Source organism: Gallinula chloropus (assembly GCF_964237585.1).
Source record: "Gallinula chloropus genome assembly, chromosome: 1".
Taxonomy (NCBI): Eukaryota; Metazoa; Chordata; class Aves; order Gruiformes; family Rallidae; genus Gallinula; species Gallinula chloropus.
This window is the reverse complement of record NC_140085.1, coordinates 179,905,819-179,921,127: the sequence shown is the minus strand read 5'-3', so window position 1 is coordinate 179,921,127 and position 15,309 is coordinate 179,905,819. Positions and strand designations below refer to the sequence as shown.

Below are 15,309 nucleotides of genomic sequence, written 5' to 3'. Positions count from 1 at the left end.
GGCTTCCTAACACTTACCATATCCTTCAGCAAAGTCTGAACACACATCTCCTCTGCTGAGGAACTGGGCAAAAGAATCCTGTTTGAAGACGGTGGTGAAGGTCTCGTGTCACCACCATGGGCCTGGAGCATCTCCCCTATGGGGGAAGGCTGAGTGAGCTCTGGGACTGTTCAGCCTGGAGAAAAGAAGACTAAGGGGGGACCTTATTAATGTTTATAAATATCTTAAGCATGGGATGCAGGGGGAAATGGCCAGCCCCTTCTCAGTGGTCTGTGGGGATAGGACAAGGGGCAATGGCTGCAAGTTGGAGCACAGGAAGTTCCACACCAACATGCGGAAGAACTTTTTCACAGTGAGGGTGACAGAGCCCTGGGACAGGCTGCCCAGGGAGGGGGTGGAGTCTCCTTCTCTGGAGATATTCAAGACCCGTCTGGATGCCTATCTGAGTGATATGTCCTAGGGAGCTGCTTTGGCAGGGGGGTTGGACCCGATGATCTCTGGAGGTCCCTTCCAACCCCTACGATTCTATGATCCCTCCCTGTTCTAGATGGCATTGCCTGGTAAAGTCGACTCCCAGAGCAGGACAGGGAGAGCGTGCCAGCCCAGCCATTCCACAGGGCCCTTTTGTGTTTTTCAAAGAAAGGGACAGTGACAGTGGGACTGGTTCCCTGCAGAAGACAGGTAGTGGTTTCCTTTGTAGCTGCACAAAGCTCAGGTAGAGTTTTGCACACTTTGAGAAGAGTGTACAATGAAGTGGAAAGGTCTTGGCTTTGGAGAGGCTTGTTTTACAAGTTTTGGTGCTGCTGTGTGCAGGAGACAAGATGTTCCCAGGGAAATATGGCTGCTCTTCTTCAGCATGAGTGGTTAAACTGAAAGGCTGTGATGTGATGGAAGCCCAAACTTGGGAAACAGGGCAGGAGCTGGGGTCAGGGCATGCACACCAGGTTTTGCTGACCAGGAAAGATGTATTCCCCGGTGGGAATACTGGGAAATGCAAACTCCCTGCAGTTTGTTGCTGCCTGGGTGGACACAAGCAACAGTTACTGCAGCCTCCGGTCGTGGAACAGGGAGCTGAATGTGGCAATACGTGTTTCCAGTGATAAGACAAAAGTAGAAATGCCTGTCTGGATGAGCAGTAGTAGTAGTAGTGATGTAAGATGCAGTGGCTTCTGGATTGAGAAGAGGTTCTCATGTTACTAATGGTTCAGAAAAGATCATACTATGAGTTACTTAAAATTACATGTTTCTTTTCTTCCTGACTGCATGGGACATAGTGAGCCTTTTAGCTGGCAGCTCCATATACCAAAAACCATGCAATTAGCTGACTGTTGACAGATCCTGTGCAGTGCTTCAGCAGGCTTCAGGTTTTAACCACAACGTTGCTATCAAAATTCAGTTTATTGTTTCTTTCCTGTATCTTGAAGTTGTCGTTGTGGTAGCTTGGGCAGAGCACGTTAGAAGACCAGTATCCTGACTGTTCTGTAGCTGAGGGAAAAGTTAATACAGACCACAGAGATCCAGTGAGAGAGGCTCTGTGTGTTCACTTCTAAACTGGAGAACCACTACGTGATGAATCAGCCACAGCTTTCATCTTGACCTTTTTGCGACCTTTGGGGTAGAAAACATTGCAGTAATTCATCCCAAAGGTGACACAAACATGGACCACAGTGGCAAGCTCCTCATTCCAGAGGGGAAGGAAGTAGTTGGAGGTGAATCATGTTGGGGTTTTTTTGGGCGTGAGCGTTCAGCATAAGAATAGTGATGAAGCCAACAATATGCCAGGACAGCGGATTGTCCCGATAAGCGGAGGGAATTACCTTTGAACGTCATGTCAGCCCCAAGCAAACACACATGCTTTCTGTTACTGTTCCAGAATCTGTTTCCGTGCCCAAGCTATGATGTGTGTGTTGGTGGTCTGACTGCAACTTTGCTGATGCTGAAAACCAGACAGATTTGTCTATCATGAGTTTGTGCACTCTGGAAGTGTGATTACAGCTGCTGTGTCAAATGAAGTGTCTTCATCCTGTGCCACGTACAGACATTAGCCTGTGCGCAGATGTCACGTTCTGTACTCACACTTCTCCACCCCATCTTGTATTGGTTTTGCATAACCACACAGACACAAGGAGGCAGTCTGGCACTGTCCTGCTGAGACTTCTGCATTGACCATCTGCTTGCAATCTGTCTTCCCTGAATAAGAACGAGGGTCAAATCTGCATGATGTCAGCTGATGTCGTAGCTCATCCCTCCTCTGCTGTTCCTACAGATGTGCTGAATAAAAGCTGTCACAGGTGTCAGTCGCAGTACAGAGCTCACCAGGGCTCCCAGGGGCTTGATGGTGATGTGAGTGAATGACTACAATACTGGCTGAGTACTTACAGATAATCAGAAACAACTCCTGGCTAGTATTTGCCAGCATTGGTGCATGTGCTTTGCTTCTGTTTGCAGTTAGAGGGTAATCTGTCAACACAACAAGTTAGGTCTTCGTGCCTGTGCTAGAAGCTCTTCATACACTGACCAGCAGATACTGTTGGATCTGGCTTACCATTGCTGCAGCCTTCCCCAGAAGGAGGGAAGCAGGTGATTGCTGCAAAGAATTGATCTCTTTTCATCTCTTAAGTGAAGGCTTGACTGCCTCTCAGATTTCAGGATGGCAAGGAGAGTGCCCTTTCCTGAGGGAGGTGTTGGTCAGAAATAGGCTGATATGGTTCCAGTGGGCTTCCAGAAGAAACTTCCATTTAGCTTACAGCAGAGTGTGTTTCTCAGAGCACGTTTACAATAGAGACAACTTCTGTCACAGCAAAGACTTTGGTTATAACCAAACATTTTGATTTGACTTTCCTGCAGTGGAGAAGACCATTTCAGATTTCATTTCTGTGTGAGGTAGGAAGAAAGCTGCTGACAGCAGAAGGGACTTCAGAAGTCATTCAGACAGATGAATCCTGTTCCCAAACAGGTGCTCTTGGTGCACCTTCGGCGCTGCCGAGCGAGGTGCAGTTTCTGACCAGCAGCAGAGGTTTTGAGTTTGAATTCAGAAAAATGTGCAGTTTTGAAAAATTTTGGAAAGAAGACTAAGACTGTGTGGGTCAATTAAAAGGGTATCAGACTTGAGAGCTGAGTCCTCTGTCCTCATGACCTAAGAGATGTATCTTGTCCAGGCCATGAGCTAGACAAGAACAGGCAAATTCTGCCCTCCCTTCGTAGGAGTCTGTGTTTGGAGTGGGCATGAAGGCATCAAGTGTCTTTCTACCTCTCGTGGGCATCTTCCCTGAGACTGCTTAGCATCTCCTGCCTACGTGACCTGTGCTGCAGGAGGGCCGGTGGCTTTGATGGCAGCTTTGCTGGCAGCATGCCGGGCTGAGGTATTGACAAGGTTGTTGATGACTCAGAGGATCGTGTATAAAGCAGCTGCAGAGCAGTTTGCAGTAGGGCCCCCGAGTTGCATTTGGCAGGTGCTCTCTGTAGTCACTCAAAGGAGATTGCCTTGCCACTCTGGCATCTGAAGTGGTTCTAACAAGCACGTCCCACCCCTGCACCTCCCTCACTCCTCCTAGCTTGACTGAGTTGTTTGCAAGCAGTTAGTTAAATGGGGAAAATCCCTGGAAATGTGCCTATTTATCTCAAGGCCATCATTTCCCCTGTAGCTGAAGGTTGGATTCTCCTCCCTGTGTACTTCTCTATGTACTTCTTAATATTGCCTTGTTTCATTTTCTTACTGTGCTGTGAGATACTTCATTACCCTTGGCTTGTAGCTTCAGTAGGCTTTTTGCTGTCTTCTCCCTTTATCCATTTCAGAAACTTCACATAAATTACCGTGAATAAACTTGTTTTTCCTGCCCCTCACTTACTGTTTGCTTTATCTCTAGTTGCCTTGTGATGAGCTAACACGATATTGCACAAGTCTAGGCTGTTAACAGTGCCAAATGGACCAAGGAATACATGGTCATTTTCAGCCAAGCCAAAATGACTTCAGAATTTTTGTCATTCTTTCCTCAGTTGCAACCAGGTTGTTCTATAGCAGCATTTCCTTTTCATTACTGTTGCTCAGTGTTCTTGTTCTTTTTGTGACCTCAGTGTTGTTCTTTCTGTAACCTCAGCAGGAACTTTTGAAGTAATCACCCAATAGATTTGTGCCTTAGCCTACAGTGAAGTTCAGAAGCGTAGCTCAATATGTTCAGCACACCTCAAATGTAGCCCAGAGTTAACAGGTCACCTCAAGTAGTGCATACTTAAAGAAACCCCAAAAGTAGCCAAAACTGGGTAAAATGATTGACCAAACCTGTATCTTTTTCGCTTAGCTTGAGGAGATAGATTTTTAGTTTGCAAACAGACACAGTTGTCTCTAGTCTTACCACTGAAGGCCAATGTCTTGCTTGGCCACCATTAGCATAAATAACAATGTGTGTGCTCCTTAACTCTGTCCTGGTACAGCCACGTGCTGCATGCTTTCCCTGTAGCAAGTTCATGCTCTGTGTGTGCTTCTGCAGGGATTACACCCAGCTCACATTTCCTGAGGTTGTCCTTTGCAGACATTTAGCAGCTAGAGGCTTTTATTTTTATTAGTTCGTTTTAAAGTAAAACAGCTAAAGAACAAGAAAGTAGCCTCCAAGTTATACTTGGATTGCATACCAGCAGAGGCTAGCAGCTTCAGCTGCTGCTTTCATAACTGGAACTATTGAGCTAATTGACCCTGAAAGATTTAAGTTTCTTTGTGGATTAAAGAGCTGGTTTGGTATCTACTCTGATACTTTTAATGCTTTTCTGATTGCAGGTGTCATTTGTCTTCCCTTCTTAGCTGTTCCACTTGCACTGGAGGTCTCTGTAGGCTTTCTGGGTTGAGCTCCATTGATGTGGTGTTCTGATTTTGCTGCAGACTTGTGTAACTGCAGGTAGCTTAACAAAAAGAAACAAACCCACAAACCACCACCAACAAAAAAGCTAGTAGATGCCCTCATCCTGTTACTGCTTCTGACAGACATTTGTGATGCTTCAGTCAAAGTTCTGGAGAAATTGCTGGGGTGAAGAAAAAAGGGGGTTAGCACTGATAGCCCTTGGCAGGCTTGCCATGAGCCTTGGTGCTGTCATTGGGAGCTTTCCACTTGAAGCTTGGTTGTTGGTATTTATTTGCTGTGCAGCACCAAGTTCTCCAGAAGTTTGAAAGAAAGAAGTGATTGCTCTAGTTGGTGCTATCTCCAGTGAACTCCCATTTCCATGAGGTTCATCCTTGGGCTGACTCCAGTTGTGTGAAACAGGAGCTGGGGATTGGCTCTGCTGTCAGTTGCATCAGATTTTGTGTCCTGGTTTATTATGGCCACTGTGATGAGACATGAGTGGGAACCTTGTGGCTGAGGATGTGGATTTGTTTTGCTATAGCAGCATTCCCAGGTGCTGCAGCCTTCTTTGTGATGAGAAAGAGAAAGCCACGGATGCAGGTTTGGTTCCTTGTGTCACCAGCCACATAGGAGGTGGGGAAAGGACAGCCTGCAGCAGGGACTGGCAGCCAGAGGGAGTGCTGATGTGCTCTGAGCCAGATACCAGCTGAGTCACTGGAGCTCCACTTGCTGGAGCAACCTTTGGAGCTCAGCTAGAGGTCTTTCCCAGAGGACTCAGCTGAGATAGACTTGTGAAATCCTCTACCAATATCCCTTCAGTTGTGGCTGCTGCTGCACTAAGAAAGGGGGGAGGGGGGTGTGGGGGGGTGTGCAGCTGGACTACTGCCAGCAGCAGCTTCTGCTGCCCCATAGCTTCAGCATCTGCTTTGGTAGGCTTTTTGTTGTAACTGATAGCTAGAGCATGGTTTTAAATGGATGTTTTGAATATGCCAAGTCTGATCTCACTGGTCAGGGGCTAATCCTGGCAAGTAGGACTTCACAGAGCTGTGAAAAATTGGTACTACAGGGCAAGGAGGACGTTCCATGGTAGATGTAGGATGTAGGTAAGGGAAGCCTTAGAGCATATCTAAGGACCCGTCTTCCGAAGGAAAACCTGTGGTATTGTACATAGGCTTGGAGATACAAAACTTGACAGTAAGTTGCTTTCCATCTACAGTGATTCCAGCAAGTGCAGCCATCAGCTGGGAGAAGGACATAGTTATTTTTGTTTTCAGTCAGCATTAAGTACGTTCTAGAAAACACAAGGGAGAGCTTAAGGCTTAAAAAAGGAGAGGAGGGCAGGCAGGAGAAGACACTGAAGAGAGCTTTGCAAGGCAAGCAGAGGGAAAGAAAAAGAGTGTTAGAGACAGCGTGGTATAGTGGGCTGGAGTGAGCTGTGGGAGGGTGTCAAAGCAGTTACCCTTCCCTTCCTCCTGCCCTCACTTGGAAACCCTTTGCTTCGCTGGGAGAATGTTGTGGTTGGAGCTTTTTGGTTTGTATCTATTTGCATGACTGGAGTGTGTTTCAGCCACATCTCCCGGCCACCATTGTCTGTTGTAGTCATTGTGTACATCAGCAACATGGTTGCTGACGCTCCAGCGGTGCACTTTCAGCTGTATGTACATCAAAAGGAACGTGGTACCCAAGTCTGTGAACCTGCAACTGATGGAATCATTCCTAATTTAAGCTGGTGTTTTGGGAGCAAATTCTGTTTGGTTGCTTTACCAGAAGGGGGTGTGCAGGCAGAGAACTGTGTGTTCTGGGAGACTGAGAAGGTCCTGACTGGACCCACTGTAACAGCACAGATACATTGCATATAGGTACATGTACACACAGATGGCAGGAGAATTGAGGCCTGGTTTATGAGTTATTTAGGCTGGTGAGTTACAAATTACTTAGGGAACCTTGTGAAATTGATAGCAGGTGGGTAGTGGGTCATGCTTGTGATGCTGGTTCATGCATGTGATGTTGGTTCATGCTTGAGGGTATCTTTGATGCGATTCCCAGGCTTTCTGCTCAACTACTGAACATCTGAAAGGCAGGCTGTTCAGTTTGGCTTTGGCAGCACTGCTTGTGCAGACTACCTTTCCTTTGGGAACTGTGGTGCTGAATTCAGGGATCAGGTCCAGCTCTTGTTTCTAGAGGAGAGCTCTTGTTTCTTGTTTCAAGAGCAGAGTGACTGCTACCTCTTTTGGAACCATCGGGTAAATTAAATGGTTATGATGCCAAGTGATTTTTCAATAGTCTCTTCAAAACTCAGCATGGAAGTGTTCTGACTCTATAACCTTTTTTTTTTTTTTAATCTTATTAGGACTTTACAGACTCCAACCCAAGTTCCAGTAGTTGTTTCTCCTGGAAATCAGCAGCTGCATACTGTAACACTCCAGACGGTGCCTCTTACCACAGTAATAGCCAGCGCAGATCCAGCCTCAGCAGCAACACCCCAGAAATTCATTTTACAAGCCATTCCCACCTCGCAGCCCATGACGGTCCTTAAAGAAAACGTCATGCTCCAGTCTCCAAAGCCAGTCTCGCCTCCCTCCTCCATTGTGCTGAGCCCAGCACAAGTCCAGCAGGTGCTCACCAGCAGCGTGCAGACAATTTGCAACGGGACAGTCAACATGGCGTCGTCTCCGCCCTTCAGTGCCAACACCACCGTGGTGACGTTTTCGCCCAGCAGCTCCCAGGTGGTGGCTCACCCGTCGGGCACGGTGATCACTTCGGTTATTAAAGCGCCGGAAACGAAACAGATTGGTGTACAGGGAGTGGGGAAAGAAGAGGAGAGTGACAACCTGGATGATGCTGAGCAGCCGGAGCAGAGATTCCAGCAGCAGCCGTTCGTGATGGTGGTGTCTAGTTCCAACGGCTTCCCATCCAACGTGCAAGTGAAGCAAGAAAATGAGCCATTGGAACCCACTTCATATTAATAAATTTTAAAAACCCAAAGACCCTGTGGATGATTATTTTTATAAATGTGATGGGACCTTTTCAGTTCTGTAAATATTTGATTTTCAGAGATGTTGCAAAGCCACTTAATTTCCGCAATTAATTGTTAGCATTCATGCTTTAGAATGGGTTTTGATTTTCTGTTAATTGCTAAATGTTACCATATAAATAAAACGACATATTACTCATGTTTCAGAATACAGGCATGAAGGAACATGCTTTTTAGGCAGTGAAGACTTTCTCCTGAGGTTGTTGGCCAAAGTTTCAAACTTCTTTCTTACTGTACGTTTCCCATCTGTTGCTGATTTACATTGCAGTAACGTTATTATAACCTTTTCTGTTTAATATCTACGTGTATCACTTAGCTTTTGAAGCAACAGTTGCTTTTTAGCGTGGGACATTGTCATTCCATGTGTATGAGTTTTTCTGATCAAGGATCTCTCTCACACCGGTGAAATTACACCGGTTTAAGACTTGGATAACGAGGTATCCTCTTGCCTTTTTTTGTTTTGTTTTGTTTTGTTTTGTTTATTTTTCTTTCTATTTTTTTGCAGCACAAGCTCTTGTGCATGCAAAATGGAATATACACTCCTATTGAGAGTACACAAAACATCTATTCCAGTAATGGACAAGGCCACGTCTGTATTTTATACACAAGCACCAGGTGTATTTAATTACAGAAACTAACAGCACCGCTACAGGTGCGAAACGTTTCATGCCATTTTTTTGTCTACAAAGCTTAACAATCTTGCTTTCTACTTCAGATTATTTTGTAAGGGGGGGGTGGGAAATGAAATATATACAAATTATGCAGGCATTTGGAGATTAAGAGTTCTTTTTTTTTTTTTGATTGTAAATAATGTACATTCAATGTAACAAGGGAGTTTTTTCAGCTAATTTGTTTCCATGCAAATTTTTGATAGATGCAAATAAGATCATTATGTTTAGAGGTCTAATGTTATATGTATTCATATTACAGAGTGAATTTGTATTTAAAGACAAATTTTTAAATGATGGAGCCCTCTGAACCTTGGGTCCTTGTCTTTTGTATTTTTAATTGGTTTATTATGAAAATAAATCAAATGGAAAAAAATTTCCTGTATTTACTCAGAATTGGTTTTGTATTATTATAATGCTTTGCCAATCACCATAAATAACCAAAATACACTGAGAAGTAAGAAGACATCTTTAATCTGTGGGTGTGTGGTGGGTCACCAGCAATTCATGGATCGTTTCTGAACAGACTCAAACCTGCCCCAGGTACTCTGGGTGTCCCTTGATGTAGCAGTACTGCATGTTTTTGTAGCTCAGATTAAAGTTGAGCTAAGACCAGGAGCAGGATTTAAATTTCTCCTCTTCTGTCACTTCCCAATGATGTTACAAGCCAACCAAAACTTTGAACGTAATTCTGGTGTGCTGTTGATCGCAAAGGCCTCTTGTAGCTTGTGAAACTCTTGGCCCAAACCACCAGGTCTTTAGACCTGCTCATCACAGTTTCAACAGGAGGTGTGTTAAAAATAGTAAGTATGAAGGGCAGTGGAATGCAAAATTTAAAGGCTGCACAACTTTCTGTGACTGAATTTGTGCACAAGTTTTATTTGTTGGTTTGTAGGGTTAAAGTTGAGCATGTGACTACTAGAAAAAATAATGGGCACAGAGAGTTTGGTCTAGGTGCATAGAACTCCACAGACTGTCTCAAACGAGCGGTTCTCTGCCACTCCTGCCCTGCTCCTTGGCTGCTGAAACCTCCTGTTTAATTGAGCATTTCTTCCCTCTGAGCCTGTGCAGTCAGGCTTCCACCTACAAATCCAGCGAGCCCCCCTCGCCCCCGTTTTCAGGAGGCTGGGGGGACCTGAACCAAAGTGACTGCTGCAGCTGGTTTAAGGATCGGGCAGTGCTGGAGAGCACCAGCAATACTGCTAGGAACGTGCATCGGCATCGCAGGCCTGTATCTGAGTTCACATCCCAAGGGCTATTTCAGCCTGAGGAAAGCACTGGAGAGGGAGGAACACAGTTTTGGTGGTTTTTTTTTAATCAGACTATTAAAATAAGGATTTTTTTTTTTTTTTTAATACTAGGGACCCTGATGCAATAACATTTCAACTGACATCATTAGTGCTTTTAGAAGCAAGGAAGTTTTGCTGGTTTACTGGAAATGTTAAGAAAAATAATAAATCACAACTTCAGGTTACAGTTTTACCAACGCAACCTCTGGCCGCAGATGCAGCTATTTCAAAGGGAAAATGATTTGTCAGCTTGGTTAATGCCAGTCGGAGGAGCAGAGAAAAGTCTCCAGCTGGCAGAACGTGTCCCCCAGCAGCAGACGCTGTTGTGTGACCACCGGCCAACGACAGCTGCTCCATTCCCACCAGCCGGGTGCATCCCTACTCCTGACCCTTCTTCATGTCACCCCTGGCGTGACAGAAGAAGGGAGAAGCTGGGGTAAATCATAAGCTCACAGGTGGGGTCAGAGCAGCTCCTGCCCTCTCACAGTGCCCAAACAGAACACACGATCTCGAACCGCGGCCGCTGCTCACTCGGGAGGAGAAAAAATGAGGCTGCGGAGGAGACAAAGGCACTTTTTCCCTGAGGAGTGTCAGGGAAGGGAGCTCAGGTAGGAGCAGAGAGGGAGGGAGGGAGGGCCGGCCTCAGGCTGCCAGCGCCGCGACCGGCCTGGCTCGCCGCGGGTGTTGGCATCGCGCGGGCTGTGGCGGGAGGAGGCGCCTGAGCTTCAGGCAAGGCCGGCGCCTGCCGGGCCCCTGCGGCCACGAACGCCTCAGCCTTCGCCGCCGTCCCCCCCCCCAGGTCCGCACCCCAAGCGGCAGCTGAGGGGCTTCGCCAGCCGCCTGCCTCCTCCCGTGCCTGCGAGGCCCAGCCCGCCATCCTGCGCAAGCCTCGGCGGGGAAGGAGCCGCTCAGAGCTGCTGCGCCGCCGCCGCGGAAGGAAGGAAGGAAGAGGCGAGCGGAAAGGGTTGCGCATCCCGTCTGGCACGGCCGGTCCTCCAACTCTATGGCCGGGTGAGGCGGCGCAGTTGCCTCGGCAGCCGCGGCGGCCCCGCCTCTCCCGAAGAGGCGCGGGAGGAGCTTGCGGGGCCGGTTCGCCCCTTCGCGTTCCCGTCAAGCCTTGCACGGCTGCGGCCTTGGGGTTTGTTGCGCGGGTGCCACAGCGTCTCCAGAAGTTTCCTGGGGACGGCATGGCGGCGGCGGGAGCGGCCCCTCCGCGGTGAGCCTCCCTTCCTCTCCTCTCCCCTCGCCGCCTCCGCTCCCTTCTCCGCCCGCCCCCGCTTCGCCCGCTTACGCCGTTGTGTTTCCTCGGCAGGTTCTCGGACGGGGACGTCGACCGGGACCCGAGGGCAGCGGCGCAGGTGAGGGCCGGGCTGGGCCGGCGGGGGCTCGGGGGCGGGCCTTGCCGCTCGGGCGTGTGAAGTTTGCGGCCCTGCCGAGCCGCCGGTGCTGGAGTGGCGGAAGGAGCCGGGGCTTGCCGCCTCAGGGGCCAGCGGAGCTTCCGACGGCGGCTGGCCCTGCGGGGCTGGCTGCGGAGCGCCCCGCCGCCCTCCTGTCACAGCACTCGCCCTACTGCCTGCGTCGTCGGAAAGGGGGGCGGGGGGGGAACCCGAACCCCAAACCAGCCCGAACAACCAAAACAACTTTCCCTGACACGCAGGTAGCCGGCAGCTCAAGCCCATCGCGATTTGCAGTTAAAAAAGCCCCGATCCCGTGTGTCCCGCTTTTATTAGCCCCGTTCTGCCCTGATCGTTTGGGGTTTTTCACTTTATTTTTTTTCTTGTTCCTCTATTTTGTGGGGACCGGAACTGATTTTTCATTAATTTCATAACTAACCTTGCAGTGAGAACAGCCGTTCCCTGGAACACCCTCTCTGTGGCAGAGGCCCCGTCGCCGGGGGTTTTCAGGGAAGGACAGCGCAGGGTGCTAGGTAACCTCATGTGGGCCTTTCCCCACCGAGGGTTGGTCCAGGTGAACCTTGCAAGGTCTCTTCCAACCCGTGCTGGTCTGTGATTTTACAAATTAATGTGTTTTCAAACGGTGTTTTTACTTTAAAGGTGGGGGGGGGATGTAGGGTTAGTGAAAAGGCAGAGCTGGAGGGTGCATAAGTGTTCCTGGTTAACATACCTGGAAGGGGAGAGAATGAAATGGTTATCATGGCTTGAGTAGAGGTGTCAGAAGCTTAAGTTGACACTGAGTTACCTTTCCATGAAGAAAATGGTGGAGCTGAGTCTTACAGTTCTTTGGTGTTTAGGCTGTAGCTTGTCAAAGCTCTTCAGCAGATGAATGACATCTTCAAATAAATTTGTAATAACCAAGTACTTTTGGCATAGTAAAACTACTTCTGTTATTTACAGATCATAATTTTCCGTTTGCCGGGGGGGGAGTGCACAGCAAACAAAACCCTCCACACCAAAAGGTCTTTGGAAGTATTAAAGCATATTATCAGGATATGCATTCTTTGGTTTTGGTTTTCCTCGTATTGACATGGTTGCTTTGGTTCCCTAGTTTATAGTTCAGTTATTTGTACGTTCAGTGCTTCAAAGCAATCTGTAACATGTTTTATAGTGATTACTGAATGTCTGATACGGTAATACTGGTGTCACTTGTGGAGCCTTTTTAAAGACTACTGAACTGAGTAGGCAGCTTGTGCTTGGTAGTGTCTGAATGGGTAAGTCCGTGGTGCTGTGGAGCATTTTGCTGACTTAGGAGCTTGGATCTGCAGGTAGTGTACACCATGTTTGCACGGTCTTAGGCGTGGTCTTTTAGCTCACTTAATATTTCTAATCTGGGCCATGTCTCCAATATAAGCGGTGCTGTGTAATGCTTCTGCACCTGGCTAGACCTGTATCCAGTTGGCATGGCATTTCTGTACTCTGTCCTCAGGACTTCTGATTCCTCTAACTCCTGGGAAGCATGCCTTGGCTTTTCTGCACCTGAGTCTCATGCAACTAAGAGGTCATCATTTATCTTTAAATTTCCAGCCTGAATTTAAGCTGTGAATTCTTAATGTCTGTTTTTCTGGTTTTGTCATTTTAAGCTGAAAATTTAGTTTATTGTTTGGAATAAGGATGTTTTCTATTTGTTTTTAATTTCTAAAATGGTCTGCAATTTGTGAGTGGTGATGTTTAGGAGAGAATCAAAACTCTCTATTAAAATAGACTTTGTTTTGGTGAGGAGTTTTGCCAAATGAGAACCAAGGGTGGTGACCCTTGTGAATTCAGGCATGAATGATTCATGAGAGGGAATGCACCTCAAATTTATGTAAACATTAGCAATGAGTGTGAGGAGTCTTGAAAGGTCCCAATGTATCTAGAAATAGATTTGCAACTTGGTTGCATGGTTTAGTGCAACATTCTTTTTAGAGTAAAAATGTTTATGCCTTTTTTTAGGGTAAAAATATGTAGGTAGTACACTCTTGAGTGAGAGGACTAGGTCTATGTTTATTCTAAGCAACTGTTGCTGATGTCCATAATCCAGAGTTCATGGTGCTAGTCAGGTATTACTTGTCCCTCTTCTCTAATAGCTGTGCTAAAGCAGGAGTAACTTCTCTTTTCATGTGTGTCTGAATGCAACATGACACCTTCCTAACAAAACCGCAGAGCAGAAATTAGTTTCACGCTGGTCCATGCTTGGGTTTGGGGTTCGTTGGGGTTTGTTTTTTGCTTTCCTGAGGTGAGGGCTAGTTCTGTAGAAGAATCTGTTTGTCGTGCACTGTTTCTAATCAGTGCTTCAGCCATCAGCATAAATAACAGGAAATAACGTTTGAAGCAAGAGGTGATGTGTCACAGAAGTGATTCTGCTTGTGAAGTGTCTGCAATGTTCAGTGTCAGTCAGACCCCGCTTGGCTTTGAGGATCAAAAGCTGTGCTTCACCTCTGGTGTAACATGCACCTATTTCAGTTCATGTGCTGCCTGGTGTCCTTCCTGTGTGGAATACAGCCATGAATATTTCCGTAATGACTTTACATCTTGAGAGGGCATCTGTCTCATTTGATGATTTGTTGCTTGGTACAACTGCCTGCCGCTTTCTTTAGAGACCCCAGAGGTTTTAAGGAATGTGTGCTGTGCCTGTTTGTAGGCATGCACTGGTAAGAGCTCACCCTACTGCAAAAGAGAAGCTGCTACGCTGTGTTTTGGCAGCCGTATTGTGCTAATATTCCTGCAGGCTTGAGGCCTGTGTCATAGCCACCCTCACGCTTGCTGAACTGACCAGAATAGGAGTCCAGTCAACCTAGCAAACAGTTACTGTACTTGTTGGGGCACTGTAGTAGCTCTGGAAGATCTGCTGTGCTCTAGCCAAGAGAATTTACCTCACTGGTAAGGGGAGAATTGGAGATGCGCTTTCCAGATGTGTATGTCAAGTCATTAGGATTTTATTCTGTTTGCAAAAATTAGAAACTTTTGTCAGTAAAGTAATTGTATTTTGCTCACTATATATATACACACAGTGATTTCACCCAGCAAAAAACATCCTTATGCTTCTTTCCATCGTGCAGCAATATTTCCTGTGAGCCCTGTGCTGTGTAAGTCTTCGGTTCTCCTGCTTTTGTGCTCCGTGTAAATTGGAACAGTCTCCTATGTCCAAAAATATCTTGTGATGTGGTATTTCATCATGCAATAGAATGCTCTGGGTATGTTATCCCCTCACAAGTATTTTGACATACTGCATCTTGATTTCCAAAATTCCCAATACTGCACTGCTCCCTGAAATCCAGCAGACCTGTGTACAGAAATGCCGAAAATTCTGTGGCATATGTCAAATTATCTGTGCATTAAACTTCATGTGTAAGGCATTTGGAAGTCCTTTCCTTCTCAGTAAGAAGCAGGCTCCTTGAATTTGATGGAATTGGCAGGTTCTTTTTACTTAAGATCTGGTGCTGGAGTTTTGTGGATGAGAACTGAGCGACGGGTAGACAGTCCTGCCAGCTAGGACGTTTACTCCTGAAACATCTCCTGTTTTGACCGAGTTCAGAACTGTATTTTTATGGGAACTTCTGAGGTGCCATTTCATGTTCTTCTGTGTGTCTTTACAGGAGCTGACAACAGCTTTGGAGAAGAATCCCGATGATGCCGAATATTATTGTCAACGAGCTTATGCTCATATTCTTCTACAGAAATATGCTGGTAATGTTTTCAGACAACACACAGAATCTTCTTACGAGTGTATTATGACACTGTCTTTACAGAAGATGTCTTCAATCTGCAGCCAAATACAGCAACAGCAGAAAGTGTGATCTGTAACTTAATAAGCTGACTCTACAGTTGGGACATAATTTTACAGCATTCTTTGTTTTGCTTCTGCAAAACTTGCAGTGCTCAGCAGTCCCAGCTTTCTATTTGATTTTATCCTGGTATTATCTTAGCAGTTTGGGGTTTTTTTTTTAAGTGAACTTCTTAGATTTTAAGCTTTATGTTGTAAGTGTCTTCCATCCTTATGTTTTTTTGGTAGAGGCTGAATCCTGTCATGGTAGGAATGTGATAACTAAA

At 46.6% G+C, this 15,309-nt stretch overlaps 2 protein-coding genes across 3 annotated transcripts in view; both read left to right on the top strand.

Annotated features, from left to right (window-relative positions):
• The window catches only part of ELF1 (E74 like ETS transcription factor 1), a 40,991-nt gene extending 32,070 nt beyond the window's left edge, over positions 1-8,921 (top strand). For both annotated transcript variants that reach the window (XM_084275105.1, XM_084275104.1), the window contains exon 8: positions 7,183-8,921. In XM_084275105.1, the coding sequence (XP_084131231.1) occupies positions 7,183-7,798 (616 nt within the window). In that variant the 3' untranslated portion in view covers positions 7,799-8,921. The remainder of the gene's footprint in view (positions 1-7,182) is intronic.
• A 2,018-nt stretch (positions 8,922-10,939) lies between these two features.
• SUGT1 (SGT1 homolog, MIS12 kinetochore complex assembly cochaperone) overlaps positions 10,940-15,309 on the top strand; it is a 28,084-nt gene continuing 23,714 nt past the window's right edge. The window contains exons 1-3 of the mRNA XM_084279133.1: positions 10,940-11,039; positions 11,136-11,181; positions 14,856-14,946. Of these exons, the coding sequence (XP_084135259.1) occupies positions 11,011-11,039; positions 11,136-11,181; positions 14,856-14,946 (166 nt within the window). The 5' untranslated portion in view covers positions 10,940-11,010. The remainder of the gene's footprint in view (positions 11,040-11,135; positions 11,182-14,855; positions 14,947-15,309) is intronic.